Source organism: Lepidochelys olivacea (assembly GCF_965140295.1).
Source record: "Lepidochelys olivacea isolate rLepOli2 genome assembly, chromosome: 19".
Taxonomy (NCBI): domain Eukaryota; kingdom Metazoa; phylum Chordata; order Testudines; family Cheloniidae; genus Lepidochelys; species Lepidochelys olivacea.
In genome coordinates this window covers 9,658,681-9,673,332 of record NC_140429.1, presented here as the reverse complement: position 1 = coordinate 9,673,332, position 14,652 = coordinate 9,658,681, and the positions used below count along the sequence as shown (strand labels likewise).

The window sequence follows — 14,652 nt, the reverse complement described above, 5'->3', positions numbered from 1 at the left end:
ACTCTGAAACCTAAACACACTCAGTGAGTCTGACTTTGGCTTTGCATTTCGATGAAATCAAAAGCAGGCTTTTGTGGGATGGCAGCTTAAAGTGCCATCACCAGGTCCTGTCTGATGTGTTTAAAGCGTTTGGCAGGAAATAACAAACCTAGAAATGTGGTTGTGGGTCTTGATTTTCTGAGGTAATAGCATTTGATTGGGGTGTGTAAATTCGCCTGCAGTGTCTGCAACCTTCCCCCACAAGGGGAGAATCTGATACTGACTAGAGAACCGGTGATCCACCCTGTTCTGCTCTCTCTGCCCAAGCAGAGTGAGGGTCAAAAGGTAAACAACACAGTGAAGGGGTTTTAACCTGAGGGTGACCTTTGGAACAGGAAGGTGCATGGCTGCCACTTTGGGTGAAGTCACTGGTGCACTGAGCGGGGGGGGTTCTCAGCATGACTAAACTCCACTGTAGGTGGGTGTCTTAATGGCATGAAGGGCAGCAAACATGGAGTCGTGCATGTTGGATACACCTGTCAATCCACAACAAAGAAGCAGCTGTCAGTCAGCTAGCCACCTGTGATCACATTACCTCTCTGCTTAGGAATCAATAATACATACAGTCACGTAGCAATGGCAGACAGGCCTCTTGTCATTAACACAGTGCAGCTCAGGTAGGGTGGCAGAACAAAAGACACCCCCGTACCAGACATCAGGGTTTTGCCACTCCAGAACACCAGTGGCCATCTGCCTCCATGTCCGTTCATCTCATATGTGGCAGGCAAGAAGCCCCTTCCTCGTAGACTGTAGCTAGCTGCCCTGTTTCTACTCCAGCTTCAAGTTCTCCTCTCTTGTTTGCAATTTGCATAGACCCAGCTCCAAAAAGCTTTCCGTCCCTGAACAGAAATTAAATATGTGAATGAGAAGAGATGGGTTTGCAGGGCTGGCGACTCCTAAGGAATAATTTAGTTTCCGGACACTATTTTCAGCTGGTTGCTGAGATACTGTGTTCCAGGCGCCCCTTCTCAGGGGGGATCTGTTACAGGCCACAAACAATGAAGTGTAACGCAAGAGCTCAGCCAAGCTGGGATGAGACTGTCTGCAGGACCTGGGAGGGGGTGGGGGCCATGCAAGGACCTCACCCTGGGAGCTGGAAGACTCTACAGGGGCAGGGGAACAGAGTAGGCAGGAGACAGACCTTTGTTGCAAAGGGACATAGATGGTGGCTGGCCAGGCACAGACTCAGGGAGTGGGATGGAGAAGGTAGCTGTGGCCCAGAAGAGAGCCCCCTTTGGGAACAAGACAGAGGGGATGGATGAGGGGCTAGAGAGAATCTTTTCCTGGAGGCAAGATATGGGGGGAGCTGAAGGACAGGGAACAGCCCCTCCAGGATCAGGCGGATAGAACTCCCCGCAGGCCCACCGGCCCTATGTCTAGGAGCCCACTGGCATTCTGGGTCAGACCCGGATCGAGTTCCTCTTTGTGGTCTGAACATAGGAGGCCTCTGCAATTTTAATGAAGACACCAGATCCCAGCAGGCACCCGCCTGTACCAGGTGCGAGTTTGCAGCACTCTCCAGCATCCCGTCAAGTCCCCGATTCCCCGCAGAGCCCTCGAAGCAGCTGGGTGTAGCTGTGCAATGGCACCCCACCCCAGCCCTAGGCACGCGGGGCACAGGAGCTGAGCCAAAGGCTGCCAGGCACCAGGCAGACAGCACCACCTAAGCCACAAGGAGCCTGCTTGTCTGGGCCTCTCCTGCTACCGGCTGTAGGAGCGCAGCTGCCCTGGGACTCAGGGCCAACGTCCCGGCTGCCACCATGACTCAGGGATTCTGGAAAGTCTACAAGTCCAAAGTGCTGCAGAGTCTGGGCAGAGAGGGGCAGGAGGGGGAGTTCCAGGATGAGGTAGGGATGGCCCTGGCAGGGGCTTCGGGTCTCTATCGCTGCCCACGGGGGCAGGTACCAGGGGTTCCCAGCTTTACTTCCCTGCACCCCCGGGGTCCCCGCCCAGCCCCTGGCTTCACGCTCTGGTACCCTACGCCCCCGGGATCCCCGCACAGCCCCTGTCTCCACCCACTCTGGTACCCTGAGCCCCCAGGATCCCCGCCTAGCCCCTGGCTCCACCCACTCTGGTACCCTGAGCCCCCAGGATCTCCGCACAGCCCCCGGCTCCACCCACTCTGGTACCCTGAGCCCCCAGGGTCTCCGACCAGCCCCCGGCTCCACCCACTCTGGTACCCTGAGCCCTTGGGATCCCCACCTAGCCCCTGGCTCCACCCACTCTGGTACCCTGAGCCCCCAGGATCCCCACCCAGCCCCCGTCTCCACCCACTCTGGTACCCTGGGCATCCCCGCCCAGGCCCTGTCTCCACCCACTCTGATACCCTGAGCCCCCAGGATCTCCGCCCAGCCCCCGGCTCCACCCACTCTGGTACCCTGAGCCCTTGGGATCCCCACCTAGCCCCTGGCTCCACCCACTCTGGTACCCTGAGCCCTCGGGATCCCCACCCAGCCCCCGGCTCCACCCACTCTGGTACCCTGAGCCCTCGGGATCCCCACCTAGCCCCTGGCTCCACCCACTCTGGTACCCTGAGCCCCCAGGATCTCCGCACAGCCCCCGGCTCCAACCACTCTGGTACCCTGAGCCCCCAGGGTCTCCGCCCAGCCCCCGGCTCCACCCACTCTGGTACCCTGAGCCCCCAGGATCCCCACCCAGCCCCCGTCTCCACCCACTCTGTTACCCTGGGCCCTGGGGATCCCCACCCAGCCCCCGGCTCCACCCACTCTGGTACCCTGAGCCCTCGGGATCCCCACCTAGCCCCTGGCTCCACCCACTCTGGTACCCTGAGCCCTCGGGATCCCTGCCCAGCCCCCGTCTCCACCCACTCTGATACCCTGCGCCCCCGGGATCCTACCCAGCCCCCGTCTCCACCCACTCTGGTACCCTGAGCCCTTGGGATCCCCACCTAGCCCCTGGCTCCACGCACTCTGGTACCCTGAGCCCCCAGGATCCCCGCACAGCCCCCGTCTCCACCCACTCTGGTACCCTGAGCCCCCAGGATCCCCGCCTAGCCCCTGGCTCCACCCACTCTGGTACCCTGAGCCCCCAGGATCCCCACCCAGCCCCCGTCTCCACCCACTCTGGTACCCTGAGCCCTTGGGATCCCCACCTAGCCCCTGGCTCCACGCACTCTGGTACCCTGAGCCCCCAGGATCCCCGCACAGCCCCCGTCTCCACCCACTCTGGTACCCTGAGCCCCCAGGATCCCCGCCTAGCCCCTGGCTCCACCCACTCTGGTACCCTGAGCCCCCAGGATCCCCACCCAGCCCCCGTCTCCACCCACTCTGGTACCCTGAGCCCTTGGGATCCCCACCTAGCCCCTGGCTCCACGCACTCTGGTACCCTGAGCCCCCAGGATCCCCGCACAGCCCCCGTCTCCACCCACTCTGGTACCCTGAGCCCCCAGGATCCCCGCACAGCCCCCGTCTCCACCCACTCTGGTACCCTGAGCCCCCAGGATCCCCGCACAGCCCCCGTCTCCACCCACTCTGATACCCTGCGCCCCCGGGATCCTACCCAGCCCCCGTCTCCACCCACTCTGATACCCTGCGCCCCCGGGATCCTACACAGCCCCCGTCTCCACCCACTCTGGTACCTTGAGCCCTGGGGATCCCCGCCCAGCCCCCGTCTCCACCCGCTCTGGTACCCTGAGCCCCTGGGATCCCCACCCAGCCCCAGCTCCGCACCCTCTATCCCTTTGGCACAAGCCCCCCCCACGCCACGGTGGGGTTTATTCATTGATTCCCAGACTCAGAGCGGCACAGTGCAGAACACAGCTATTGCTGCTGCCACGTCCAGTCTCTGGCAGGACAACTGCCCCCGGGGCCCCTAGTGCTGTGGTCACCACGCTACCTGCTGCTGTTTCTCCTTGTGCTGTTCCTCCCTCTGCTGCTGCTGTTGCAGCCTGTGGCAACCAGGCACTCTCTGGTGCCCTGTGTTCGTGCCCCGGCATCCGCCAGCCGCTTCAGCAGCTCTCCTTGGCTTGCTCGCCCTGCCCCGGTTTTTGGCAGGGATCTGTGTTCTGGGCGCCGACAAATCATCCAGTCAGAAAGAAAAATCAGATCCGAGCACTTTGGAGAGTCTTGGGGTGGGGCAAGAGCGATGGGGTTCGTGCCCTTCGGCGCAGAGAAATACAAACCCAGCCCTGGCCCCGTGAACTCAGCACTGCTTGTTACAGGGCAGGGAGAAGGACCAGTCGGGGTGGAGGGATTGGAGTGAAGGGGTGGGTACAACTCCAGAGCTGGTCAGTGCTATGAAATGAGGGAAACCCATTTCTAGGGGTCACTGAACTCGGAGCAGAGAAGATTCTTGTAGCATGGCAGATGGGGCATGGAGAGACCTCGCCTGGTCACTTTATCTTCAGTGTGGCCAAATCGTGTAAATTTTGGTGTTTTCCTTAAAGCCCCAGCTCCTGGAGTCAGGTGATAACATGAGACTCTCCGCTTCCCATCTAGTCACATAAGGTAGTTTGAAGCAGGCCCAGATTAGCCAATGTGAACTCAGTGCACTTGCACAAGGCCCCCATCTCAGGCAGGCCCCCAACCACTGGGCAAAAAATTGGTTATGGTAGAAGTGGGGGAGGATCAAGCGTCACGCACTCAGGTTTGGCCCAGCACCTAGACAGACCCTGCAGCCCTAGGCAGCTGCCTCGTTTGCCCACAGCTAGTCTCTAGCTAACGGAACTGTCTAGGTGAAGGCAGGTGGGGAGCCCACATTTTCATAGTGTACAGGGCCCCCAAATTCTTTAATCCCTCCCTGCTTTGAGGGCTTGACCTGATTCGTTGGAGAAGGGGAGCGCAGAAGGGAGTTTCTGTTCAGTAGGGAATAGACAGGAGATGCCACAACACTGAGCCTGGGTCAAACACAAGGACAAGGGACTCCGCTAGGACCAGGGCCAAACGACTGAGGAAGTCTGGTGGAAGCTCCTTGCACAGGGAATAGTTAGTGCATGGACCAGACCAAGACCAGAGGCAGCAGCTAGAGGAGGAGGAGAAAAAAGTGAATGGGGTGAGGGGAGTCAAGGGGGTGAGAAATCCCGTTGCTAACTCCACTCACCCAGGGACAGAGCCAGCCGATCTTTCCAGGTGCTGCCCCTGCAGCTGTTCACACGGCCCTCCTCTCCACACGCTGCTGCCCCATGGCTGATACTGTGAGTTTGTTTCAGAGGGATAACCCCGAGCTGGTGGAAACCACAGATGCCCCAGTTCTGATGGAGGAGGGATCGAACCCCATCTCCCAGCTGGCACGAAGGGTAAGGCCTCCCATCTTAGGCGACCCACCTGCATCCCAGAGCTGCCGTCTCTCTCTTAGCACCATACCTCTGGCACCAGTCACCACACCCAAGCCGAACTGGCCGGGGGGATTTTCTGCTCACTGGGATTGTTTTCAGGAGTTTCTGTGGGTTCCAATCTACCCTGGAGATTCGCCTGGCTTTCTGTCACCCCCCTCGGTGCTACCGCATCTTAGGGTTGCCAACTCTGACTGAAGCTATTCTGGGAGATTTTTTTTTGGCCCCCCAACTTGACGTAATGTTATTTTCTTAAAATATCCCATTAAAATCTCCTGAATGGCTTTCAATAGCCACCGGGAGATCGATGCCGATTCCGGGAGATTCCTGGCCAATCCTTGAGGGCTGGCAACCCTACCGTATCTGTGGCAGCCAAGCACGGTTGCCTTGATGCAGCCTGTAACAGGGGCTTTGTCTTCACTGCCAAAAAAAAAATCCAGAAGGCGAGCTTGGGCTATGGAACACGCACTGGTGATCTCACCGCAGAGACAAGGGGCAGGCGGGTCCTGCTGCAGTGGAAGGAGGCAAGGCCAAACGCTGGGCGTGGGGGCTCTCGGAGGGACCTCACCTCACCACAGTGTGATACAAAGAGCTTGGGCCTCATCTCGCTCGGATTTCACAGCGGAGAGTTCCACGCTGGGAAGAAGGCCACGGAGCTGTGGCCAGGCCGAGAGGGCAGTGCTCCGAGGGGAAAGCCAGATGCAGGATTTAGTGCACAATAATGTGTTGAGGGAGAGCAGGGGAATCAAACCAGGCTATGATAAGGAGGCCGCAAGCCCCCTGGCCCTAATACCAGTCCTCGCCCGGCTGCAGGTTTCTGTAATGAATGTGAATTAGCAGAGACAGGTGCGTTTGATTTGACCGTAGCCTGGTCTTTCTTCCACGTGTCCTTAAAGAAACAGACCCCCTCCAAAGGTAGACAGCAAAGCACCAGTACCTGTCCAGAGCCCGGCCTAAGGCAAAGAGGTCGCAGATAATGGAAAGGGACTGCAGATCTACAACCGTAAGAGGGGAAAAAAGTCACTTGGTTGCCCACATCCCCCTCAGGGCCATTGTGCCTGTCTGCTGGAGGCCCTGATCACACCCTGGCATGGGGGCTGCTTCCCCCAGTCTGCTGTCGGATCAGAGCCTTAGGTGCTCACAGAGCACCGAGCACCCTAGAAATTAGGTGCGGTGGTATGGCCCTGGGTGCCCAGCTGTATCCAGACACCCATTACTCTGGCTGCATCTTCCCTCCAGAGTCAGCCTTCCCCTCCCTGACCCAGCCGCACTGGCTCTGATCAGTCTCCAGCCAGCCCTGCTCGACCTGGTCAAACCTCCACCCCTTTACCACCCTGATGGGCAGAACTCCCCGTGGGCCGAGACCGCACGCGGCACCAAAAGGCCTTCTTGCTGCAGTGGGTGGCAGATGCCCATAAACAGGTGGAGGGGGTGGTTGAGTGTTGTGGGGGACAGGCAGTGTGAGCGTGGAACCTGGTCATTTGCTGTCATAATGTCTGTGCTGTCCTTATAGTACCGAGGTGGCCCAGTCCTGGACCCGGGCCCCCTTGGCGCCAGGTGCTGTACAAATACAGACCAGAAGGCTGGTCCTGCTCCAAAGAGCCTACACCCAGGCTAACAAAGACAAAGGGCAAACGCCCCCTCTCCTCTGGGCTCCAGGGGTCTCTGCCAGCTGTTCCTCACCCACTCCTCACCCGCACAACGGCCAGTGAGGTCACTCAAAGGGGGGCATGGAAAACAAGGGGGCAGTGGACATGCAAGGGCTGAGCGGGGCAGAGACCCCTCTTCTGAATCTGGTGTCCAGCCCCTGCCTAACCTGGGACAAGTGGCTGGCATGGAGACAGTCACTGCTCTTTTGGGAGGAGGGGGGATAATGCTGAGGGTGACAGAGGAGGAGGGTGACGCTTTGTGGGGTGCATCCGTGAGGCTAGTCTGTGTGTGGTGGAGGAGGAGGCAGAGGAAATAAATTCCTGCTGCGTCAGTCCCATGGAGCAAAGCTCTGGAGCCCATTGACATTCCCAGGGACCCATGTGAGCTCGGCCGAACCACACAAGCTCCACTCCTGCCTGGACCCGGGCAGCTTCACTGACCAGTGTTTCCCTCCCTCTGCTCTGCAGGTCCAGGGGGCTGGCGCCAGAGGCTGGAGGAGCATGTCGTCTCTGTTCAGTAGGGAGGATGAGCACAAGCTGCTGACCCCCGAGCCCTGCGCTGACCAGTAAGACTGACGCTTGCGTCTGCATCGTAGCGTCCCCGTCGGGATCCCGTCCTTCTAGGCAGTGCCCGGCTAGTCATGGCCCAGCTTATGGTAGGGCTGAGGGTCTGCCACAGGCCTGAGGATCAGGACGAGGGGTGGCTTGGGGTGAGACTTCAGGCAGCGAGGTACAAGCGTATCTGGATTTCGCCCCCCCAGAGCAAGGATGAGTGTACGGCCCTGTACACCTGAGCTCTCAGCCAGGCGAGGGGTCCTCTCAAGTCCAGTAACTCTGTTGTCATTAACCTGGATTCCAGAGAGGGCTTATGACTAAATTCAGCCCTGCTGTATGTGGACCCCACTCCCATTGAGATCAGTGAGAGCTTTACCCCATGGCTGAGTCTGAACCCAAAACTGTGTCCAACAACAGCGCCCTCGGCTATCTTCCCGCCCCTGCTGCTACTAGCCAGAGGACATGATGCATGGGCCACTCAGATGGCCGCAGGTGAAGGCAAGAGAACCACACCCTGCTGTCTTGTCCTGGTCATGTCCATGTGGAAATCTGTCCCCATGGTTCCAGTGCTGGATGCAAAGTGTTTAGATCGAGAGGCATTTCCTGGCCCCGGAGCCGGCGTAGGAGGAGAGAGAAGAAATGCGCTGGAGATCCACCAGGTGCCTCAGTCACACTGTAGAAAAGTTACCCAGTTCCAATGGGCTCCTTTGCCTGTGTGGAGACCGTTCCAGCCTCCCACCGGGGCAGCCTTGGCTCAGCCCCAAGAGCCAGCAGCTTTGCAATAAGAAGTTCCCTGTCCCACACCCTGGGGCACAAAGTGCAGATCCTCCCGAGCCAGGAGAGTTCAAAGCCCCCCGTTCAGAGCATCCCCCAGTCACGTGTGCATGGCGATCCTTGAGCCCTGCAGCCAGCTTGTTCACCCCAGTGCCCACATCGCTTCTGCTGTGTCTATAAAATCCAGACCCGGGCTGGTGCCTGTGTTCTGGCCCTGCGCCTGGGAACGGGGGCTAGGGTTTGGGTAGCGCCCCCCCAACCCCCCGCCCGCCTTCATGAGAAGCCACGCCCTTCTCAACAAGGCTGGTTCAATAACATCTGCTGAAGGGAAGCCTGTGGCTCAGGGATTCTTATTAAACTACAGTCCCGTCTGTGCGAATCAGCCTCTCTCGCTTGCACTCTAGCCACCTGCCAGACACCAGGACTCAGCATCCTGTCTCTGCCCCTCCCTGGATCATTTTGTCTGCCTGTGCCTTTCCTACACAGGCTCAGTCTCTTCCCTGTAGGCTGCAATACTGCCCGACACCCTCTTGCTGCTCATCTCCTTCTCTTTCTCTCCTTGACGCTCTCCCCCTTCCCGTCTCTCCTGTGTGTGTTGGGATCTTTATGCTCAGATGCTCCCCACCCCCTAACCTCCCCCTCTCTTGCTTCCAGCCCCCTGGCACCAAAGCCAGCAGAGTCGCCCTCTGCAGAGAAGACGACTTCAGGGTTCTGGGATGTCTTTGCCGCCAAGTGGCAGCAGGCCTCTGCGCTGGACAAGAAGACGGCCCAGCCGGAGATCAGCGAGCCAGCGGCCGAGTTCAGCGGGGCGCCTGGGGAGCCCCCCGGAGAGAAGGCCTCCTATTCTAACAACGGCAGCGACCTCCGGGAGCCAGAAGAGGGCGCCTTCAAGTGGGGCTTCCTGGTCAGCAAACTGGCTGAGATAAGGAATAAAAATGCCCCCAAGAGTAACTAGAGCGGAAGGACCTTTCCCATCAGCCTCAGCACAGGGCCCCTCACTCGGGAGGAGAACACTCCCTGTAACTGTAACCCTTCCAGTCACTGCAAAGGACCCCCCAGCAGCGCCGTCAGCCTGGAACACCCACAGCATGGCTGCAGGATCCCACCCCCTCCGCCCCAGAGTCTGTCCCTGTGAGCTAAGGGGCTGGACTGTTCAGTGTTTGACACCCTCACCCTCTCCCCAGCCTGCCCTGGGGTGGAGAGACTGGAGCGTCTCACATCTCCAAGTTCTGTGGTTCACCCGGGGACCTTGGTCTCCATGGACTTTGCTCACAGTGACGCCCTCTGGGCCTGCGCACGTGGCTGGGCACGGGGAAGCCAGCACTCTGAGGCTGAAGGCGGGACCTGCAGGGTTCGCCTGCCCTGGAGCCTTGCTCGCCTCGCCTTGGGCCAACAGCGGCACTTGGGTTGGGAGTGCAGGGCTTGGGGTAGCATCTTGGGGACACAGGGGAGGTCCAGCCAGCACCCATCAGGCCCAGGAGACTCAAGTAGGTAAAGCATTGAAACAGCTGAAAACACCCCCCGTGGATCACCCTGGTGCAGCTCTGGCCTCTTTGCAGGGTATGGATGAGGTCCCCACTGCTGGGAAGCACTTGTCAGAGCGAGGTCTCCACTGAGCTCCCCCCTTGTGTTCTGTACCGTTTGCACTATCGGGGAGAGATTCTGGGACCACTTCAGTGTGTAACGCCTCTCCCAGGGCTAAGCATTCCCTGTCCGTACTGTACAGCCTGCTCGCAGCCTAGTGGTTAGAGCAGGGACCTGGGTTGCCAGGTTCTTGTCCCTGTTCTGCTATTGACTTGAATTGAGTGACTGTGGGCAAGTCCCGTAATCTCTTTGCACGATATCTGAAATCTGAGCAAGAGCCTATCTGCTACCTCCCAGGCATGGCATGAGGTGACTGGGCTGATCCTGCCCCATGGACTGAGCAATTAATGGACCTAGAGCGCTTTGTGATCCTTGCATGGCTGGAGTGGTGGAAGCCCATAGCCTGAGGAGCTGCAGTTCTGTGTACTGGGATTTCCCATACCTGGCAAGCCAAGGCTTTCAGAAGTGACCAGAGACTGTGGGTGCCAAGCCTGGGAGACCTTAAGGGGGCCCAGTTTGTTGAAAGAGCAGAGCACCCACCTCAGAAAAGCCAGACCCTCTTTAAAGGTGGCTCCATTTGGATACCCTGAAAATGAAGAACCAAAGATCACTAGGCGCTTTAAAGATCTTGGCCATGGTGGCTTCCTTCGTAACTCGTGTCTGAAAGCCTGGCTGCCCTGGTTACACTTTCTTTGGCCAAAGCCTGGATAAGAAGGAGCAGGTTCTTCGCACCTCTGGGTTAGTGTTTGGCTAAGGAGTGCCAAGAACTCACCCTCCAGCAGGAGGAGTTCTGGAATTAGGTGTTCATGGTGCTGCCCTGAAGCTTGTGAATTATTGATCCACAGATCCTTGTAAGGCCTGGATCGCCCAGCCCCAGGGAACTGACCCAGCCAAGCTTCCCTGCATGAAACTCTGTTTCTGGGACTCAGACCCACCATCGCACGTGGATGGGGGCTGCAGTTTGACTGGCTGGGGCATTTGCAGCGTGCACATGAGTGACTCCTGCCGTTTTCCTGCCGCTGTGCCTGTTTAACACTGATGGTGTCATTTGCAGTGAGTTTCAGCTGATCTTTATCATATGTAGAAGTGTATGAAGTAAAGATCCCTTCCCTCAACCCCCTTTTCCACAATCCGAGGCCATTGCTCGGCCTGGGATTATTTCTTTGTGTCATCTCTACGGCGCTCAGCGTCAAGCTCAGGGCTGCACTGCAAAGGACAGTCACCCCTTTGCAACCAGAAAGGTCTTCACATTTTTACTTAGTATGGTTGCAGAGTAGCTGAGCCCCAGGGGGAGCATTTAGCAACAGGGCCAAATGTCCCCTTGCTTTACTGAGCAGTCTAGTGGAAAAACAGCCTGGCAAACCAGACAACCTGGGCCAGATCCTCAGCTTGTGGAGATTGGCATAGCACTAGTGATGTCAATGGAAGTATGGTTATTTACACCCACTGAGGATCCGCCCCCCGAGTCCGAATGAGATGAGTTTAGCATTCTCCGCTTAGTCCCTGGGGGATAAGCTGCTGCACGCACTAAAGCTCCAACGGAAACTGGCCCCGAGCCGACCTGAGAGTGACTTACCTGGGAGCCTGGCAGAGGGAGAATGTTCACCAGGTCAAGGGCCAGGTAATTCACAGAGCACGACCTACATCATGCCTGTAGATACACAACCTTGGAGTCCATGGCGGCTGTTTAAGGACAGTGTAGAGCCACCCCTCTCGGATGGGATTAGCAGTGAGATAGGTCCATCGCCCCCAGCTCAGAACGGATAACCTAGAGGGGCAGGTTCCCTCTCCCCTCACCAGGCCCATGCAGCCCCCTCTCCTGAGCTACTTTCCAATGGGGGAACCCAAGAAAGAGAGAGACCAGCATAGTGGGCCGATGGACTGCGAGCCACTCGCCCACCAGGTTCTCTCGGTCTCTGCTCTGGCATCAGAGAGTTGGCCACCAAGAGAAATTTAAGACAGATTCAGTTCCTGCATGGACCGCATGACATCCTTTCAACCATCTCTACAATCGTGCACAGGCCAACCAAACCCTTCTCCTCCTGGGGAAGAGTTCACCTTCCCTGCACCCAGAGATGATTCATAACTGTTGACAGCAGGGGGGTGGGGGGGGATGGGACACACAATGTAACGGTTCTGGTGGTATGCAGCGGGGTTCAGGACAGGGTATATAAAACCTGGCAGAAATTGGGGGGGGACATGACCCCCACTTGCACCCCCTGCCCCATGCAGCGCCTCTATCTGCATCTGACCCTGAGATGCAGGTATTTCTTTCTACACAAAGAGCAAGGCTTACAGAGCACACGAGGAAGATCATATGCTCAGGGAAGCCACCTCGCCCATCAGAATCTCTCCGGCCTTCATTTTTCTCACTTCTGTTTTGCCTATGCATAAAAAAAGGGATAAAGACCAGGCAGGAGCTGGGATCTCTGAGGGCTGGACCAGGAGTGGCTTTAATGTAGCATGGTGCCTTGTTAACCTTCTTGCTAGTCCTGGGATAGGGTGGGAATCCTCTATCCCAATAGTGCCCCACCCCTGCAATTTCAGGTTCAGAGGATATGGGATCCCACCCAAACTCCTGGCATCGGAGCTGGCCAATGAGGTTTTACAAAAGCACCTCCACCCCCTCTGTATTGTCGCATCTCCACTTACAGAGCACGGGCCCAGCCAGCCCCTCGCCTGGCCTCTCAACTCCCACTTCTGGCACCAGCCCCATGGGGATAGATTCCACATGAATCCTGCAGCCTAGCCCTTAGCTCCTGGCCCAATTTTACATCCCTACCCCTCGGTCATTAATTTATCGTTAACAATATAAAGCCTCCCCCAACCTCCCTCCTCCCCCAGTTCTGCGAAAGAGAAAGAACGTCAACGGGGTAAACTTTTATTAAAGTCATCCTGACTCAGTTGTTGTTCCCAGAGCAGCCACTAGGTGTCAGTAAGTCTACAGCATGAGGAAAGAACTGATCAAACTTCTTCAGTTTTCATTCATAGAGTGCAGTGTAACAGCCGTGTTAGTCTGTATTCGCAAAAAGAAAAGGAGGACTTGTGACACCTTAGAGACTAACCAATTTATTTGAGCATAAGCTTTCGTGAGCTACAGCTCACTTCATCGGATGCATCCTGTGGAAAGTGAAGAAGATCTTTTTATACACACAAAGCATGAAGAAATACCTCCCCCCACCCCACTCTCCTGCTGGTAATAGCTTATCTAAAGTGACCACTCTCCTTACAATGTGTATGATAATCAAGGTGGGCCATTTCCAGCACAAATCCAGGGTTTAACAAGAACGTTGGGGGGGGGGAACACAAGGGGAAATAGGTTACCTTGCATAATGACTTAGCCACTAAAGTGATCACTTTAGATAAGCTATTACCAACAGGAAAGTGGGTTTGTATGGGGGGGAGGGGAGAGAAAACCTGGATTTGTGCTGGAAATGGCCCAACTTGATTATCATACACATTGTAAGGAGAGTGGTCACTTTAGATAAGCTATTACCAGCAGGAGAGTGGGGTGGGGGGGAGGTATTTTTTCATGCTTTGTGTGTATAAAAAGATCTTCTTCACTTTCCACGGAATGCATCCGATGAAGTGAGCTGTAGCTCACAAAAGCTTATGCTCAAATAAATTGGTTAGTCTCTAAGGTGCCACAAGTACTTCTTTTCATTCATAGAGTGTAAGGCCAGAAAGGACCGTTGTGGTCACCCAGCCAGACCTACCTAGCCCAGCTTCCAGGAGGCCTTACTAAGTGTAAATGTGTAGAACGCCAGGTACAAGCCCAAGAGTTCAGCAGTTCCAGCTGATTAACTTGAAGCATCATCTGCTCCTCTCGGCTGCAGCAGCGAGGATGTAACTTTCTGAAGGAGATCGGTGGCTAGCTCGAAGATCTCAGATTCAGGGCTGCCAAGCAGCTCCCAAACACAAAGCAGACAGGTGTTAGAATAGACAGGGACTGTCCCAGACAGTTTTTAAGGTGGATAGCGGGGCCCCCAGCTTTTCAGAGGGCCCCCTACACTAGTGAGATACTGAAATCCAGGTGTTATTTGCTAACAGTGCATGCCAGGCAACAGAGGCACCTGGCTGTAAGAAAGGACAACTCAAGCAATACAAAGATTAATTGCTATGACTCTGGGGCATTGTTATGCCCCAATGCCACAGGCATAGAGCCCTGTGGACCGAGGAGTTGGCAGTACTCCCGTACAGTGGGTCACAGGCCAAGCTGTTCAGGAAGCACAGTGCAAAGACAGAAGCGTGGATGGCCAGGGCTGTTGAGTGCTTGGCCTCCCACCCTGGCAATGTTATGGCTGCTATGAGCCAGACTGAGGCCCAACAAACTCATAACCCAAGACACTGAACAGGCTTTGGACTGTTCCAGTTTTCAGTCAATCATAAGAGGGGCTCCTTTCAACCCACCATCCTAGAGGCAGAGGCTCCATCTTGGGTCTCCACCTCTTTCCACTCTGAGGACTGCTCGGTTAAAGAGCCCTCTTGCCTCAACTTCCCACACCCAAGGAGCTCCCCTTCCATGGCCCACCAGAGAGAACCACTCTCCCATTGGCCATTCCTCCCGGCCGGTTACAGGCCTTTCCGCTAGAGCCAGTGGTGGTGCTGGCTGGGAAAGTCCTAGAGGCATGAAGCCCCGTTTGTGTTTTAAGTCAAGCAGAAGGTGTGACCCCAAGAGGCAGCTGCCACTGCCCAGGTGGGGAGCAGAGGCCACAAAAGGAGTCGGTTGGTTCAGCACTCCCCTGAGATAACCTGACGACT

The 14,652-nt window shown here is 56.8% G+C and overlaps 1 protein-coding gene across 1 annotated transcript; it reads left to right on the top strand.

The window, feature by feature from the left end:
- Nucleotides 1-1,799: 1,799 nt before the first annotated feature.
- LOC311510186 (uncharacterized protein C1orf232) lies at nt 1,800-9,262 on the top strand (the record flags this gene model as incomplete). Its single annotated transcript, XM_084609688.1, has 4 exons — nt 1,800-1,886; nt 5,207-5,293; nt 7,447-7,544; nt 8,962-9,262. 4 exons carry the CDS (start codon nt 1,800-1,802, stop codon nt 9,260-9,262), a joined length of 573 nt encoding a protein of 190 aa, XP_084465814.1.
- Between the last annotated feature and the right edge of the window lie 5,390 nt (nt 9,263-14,652).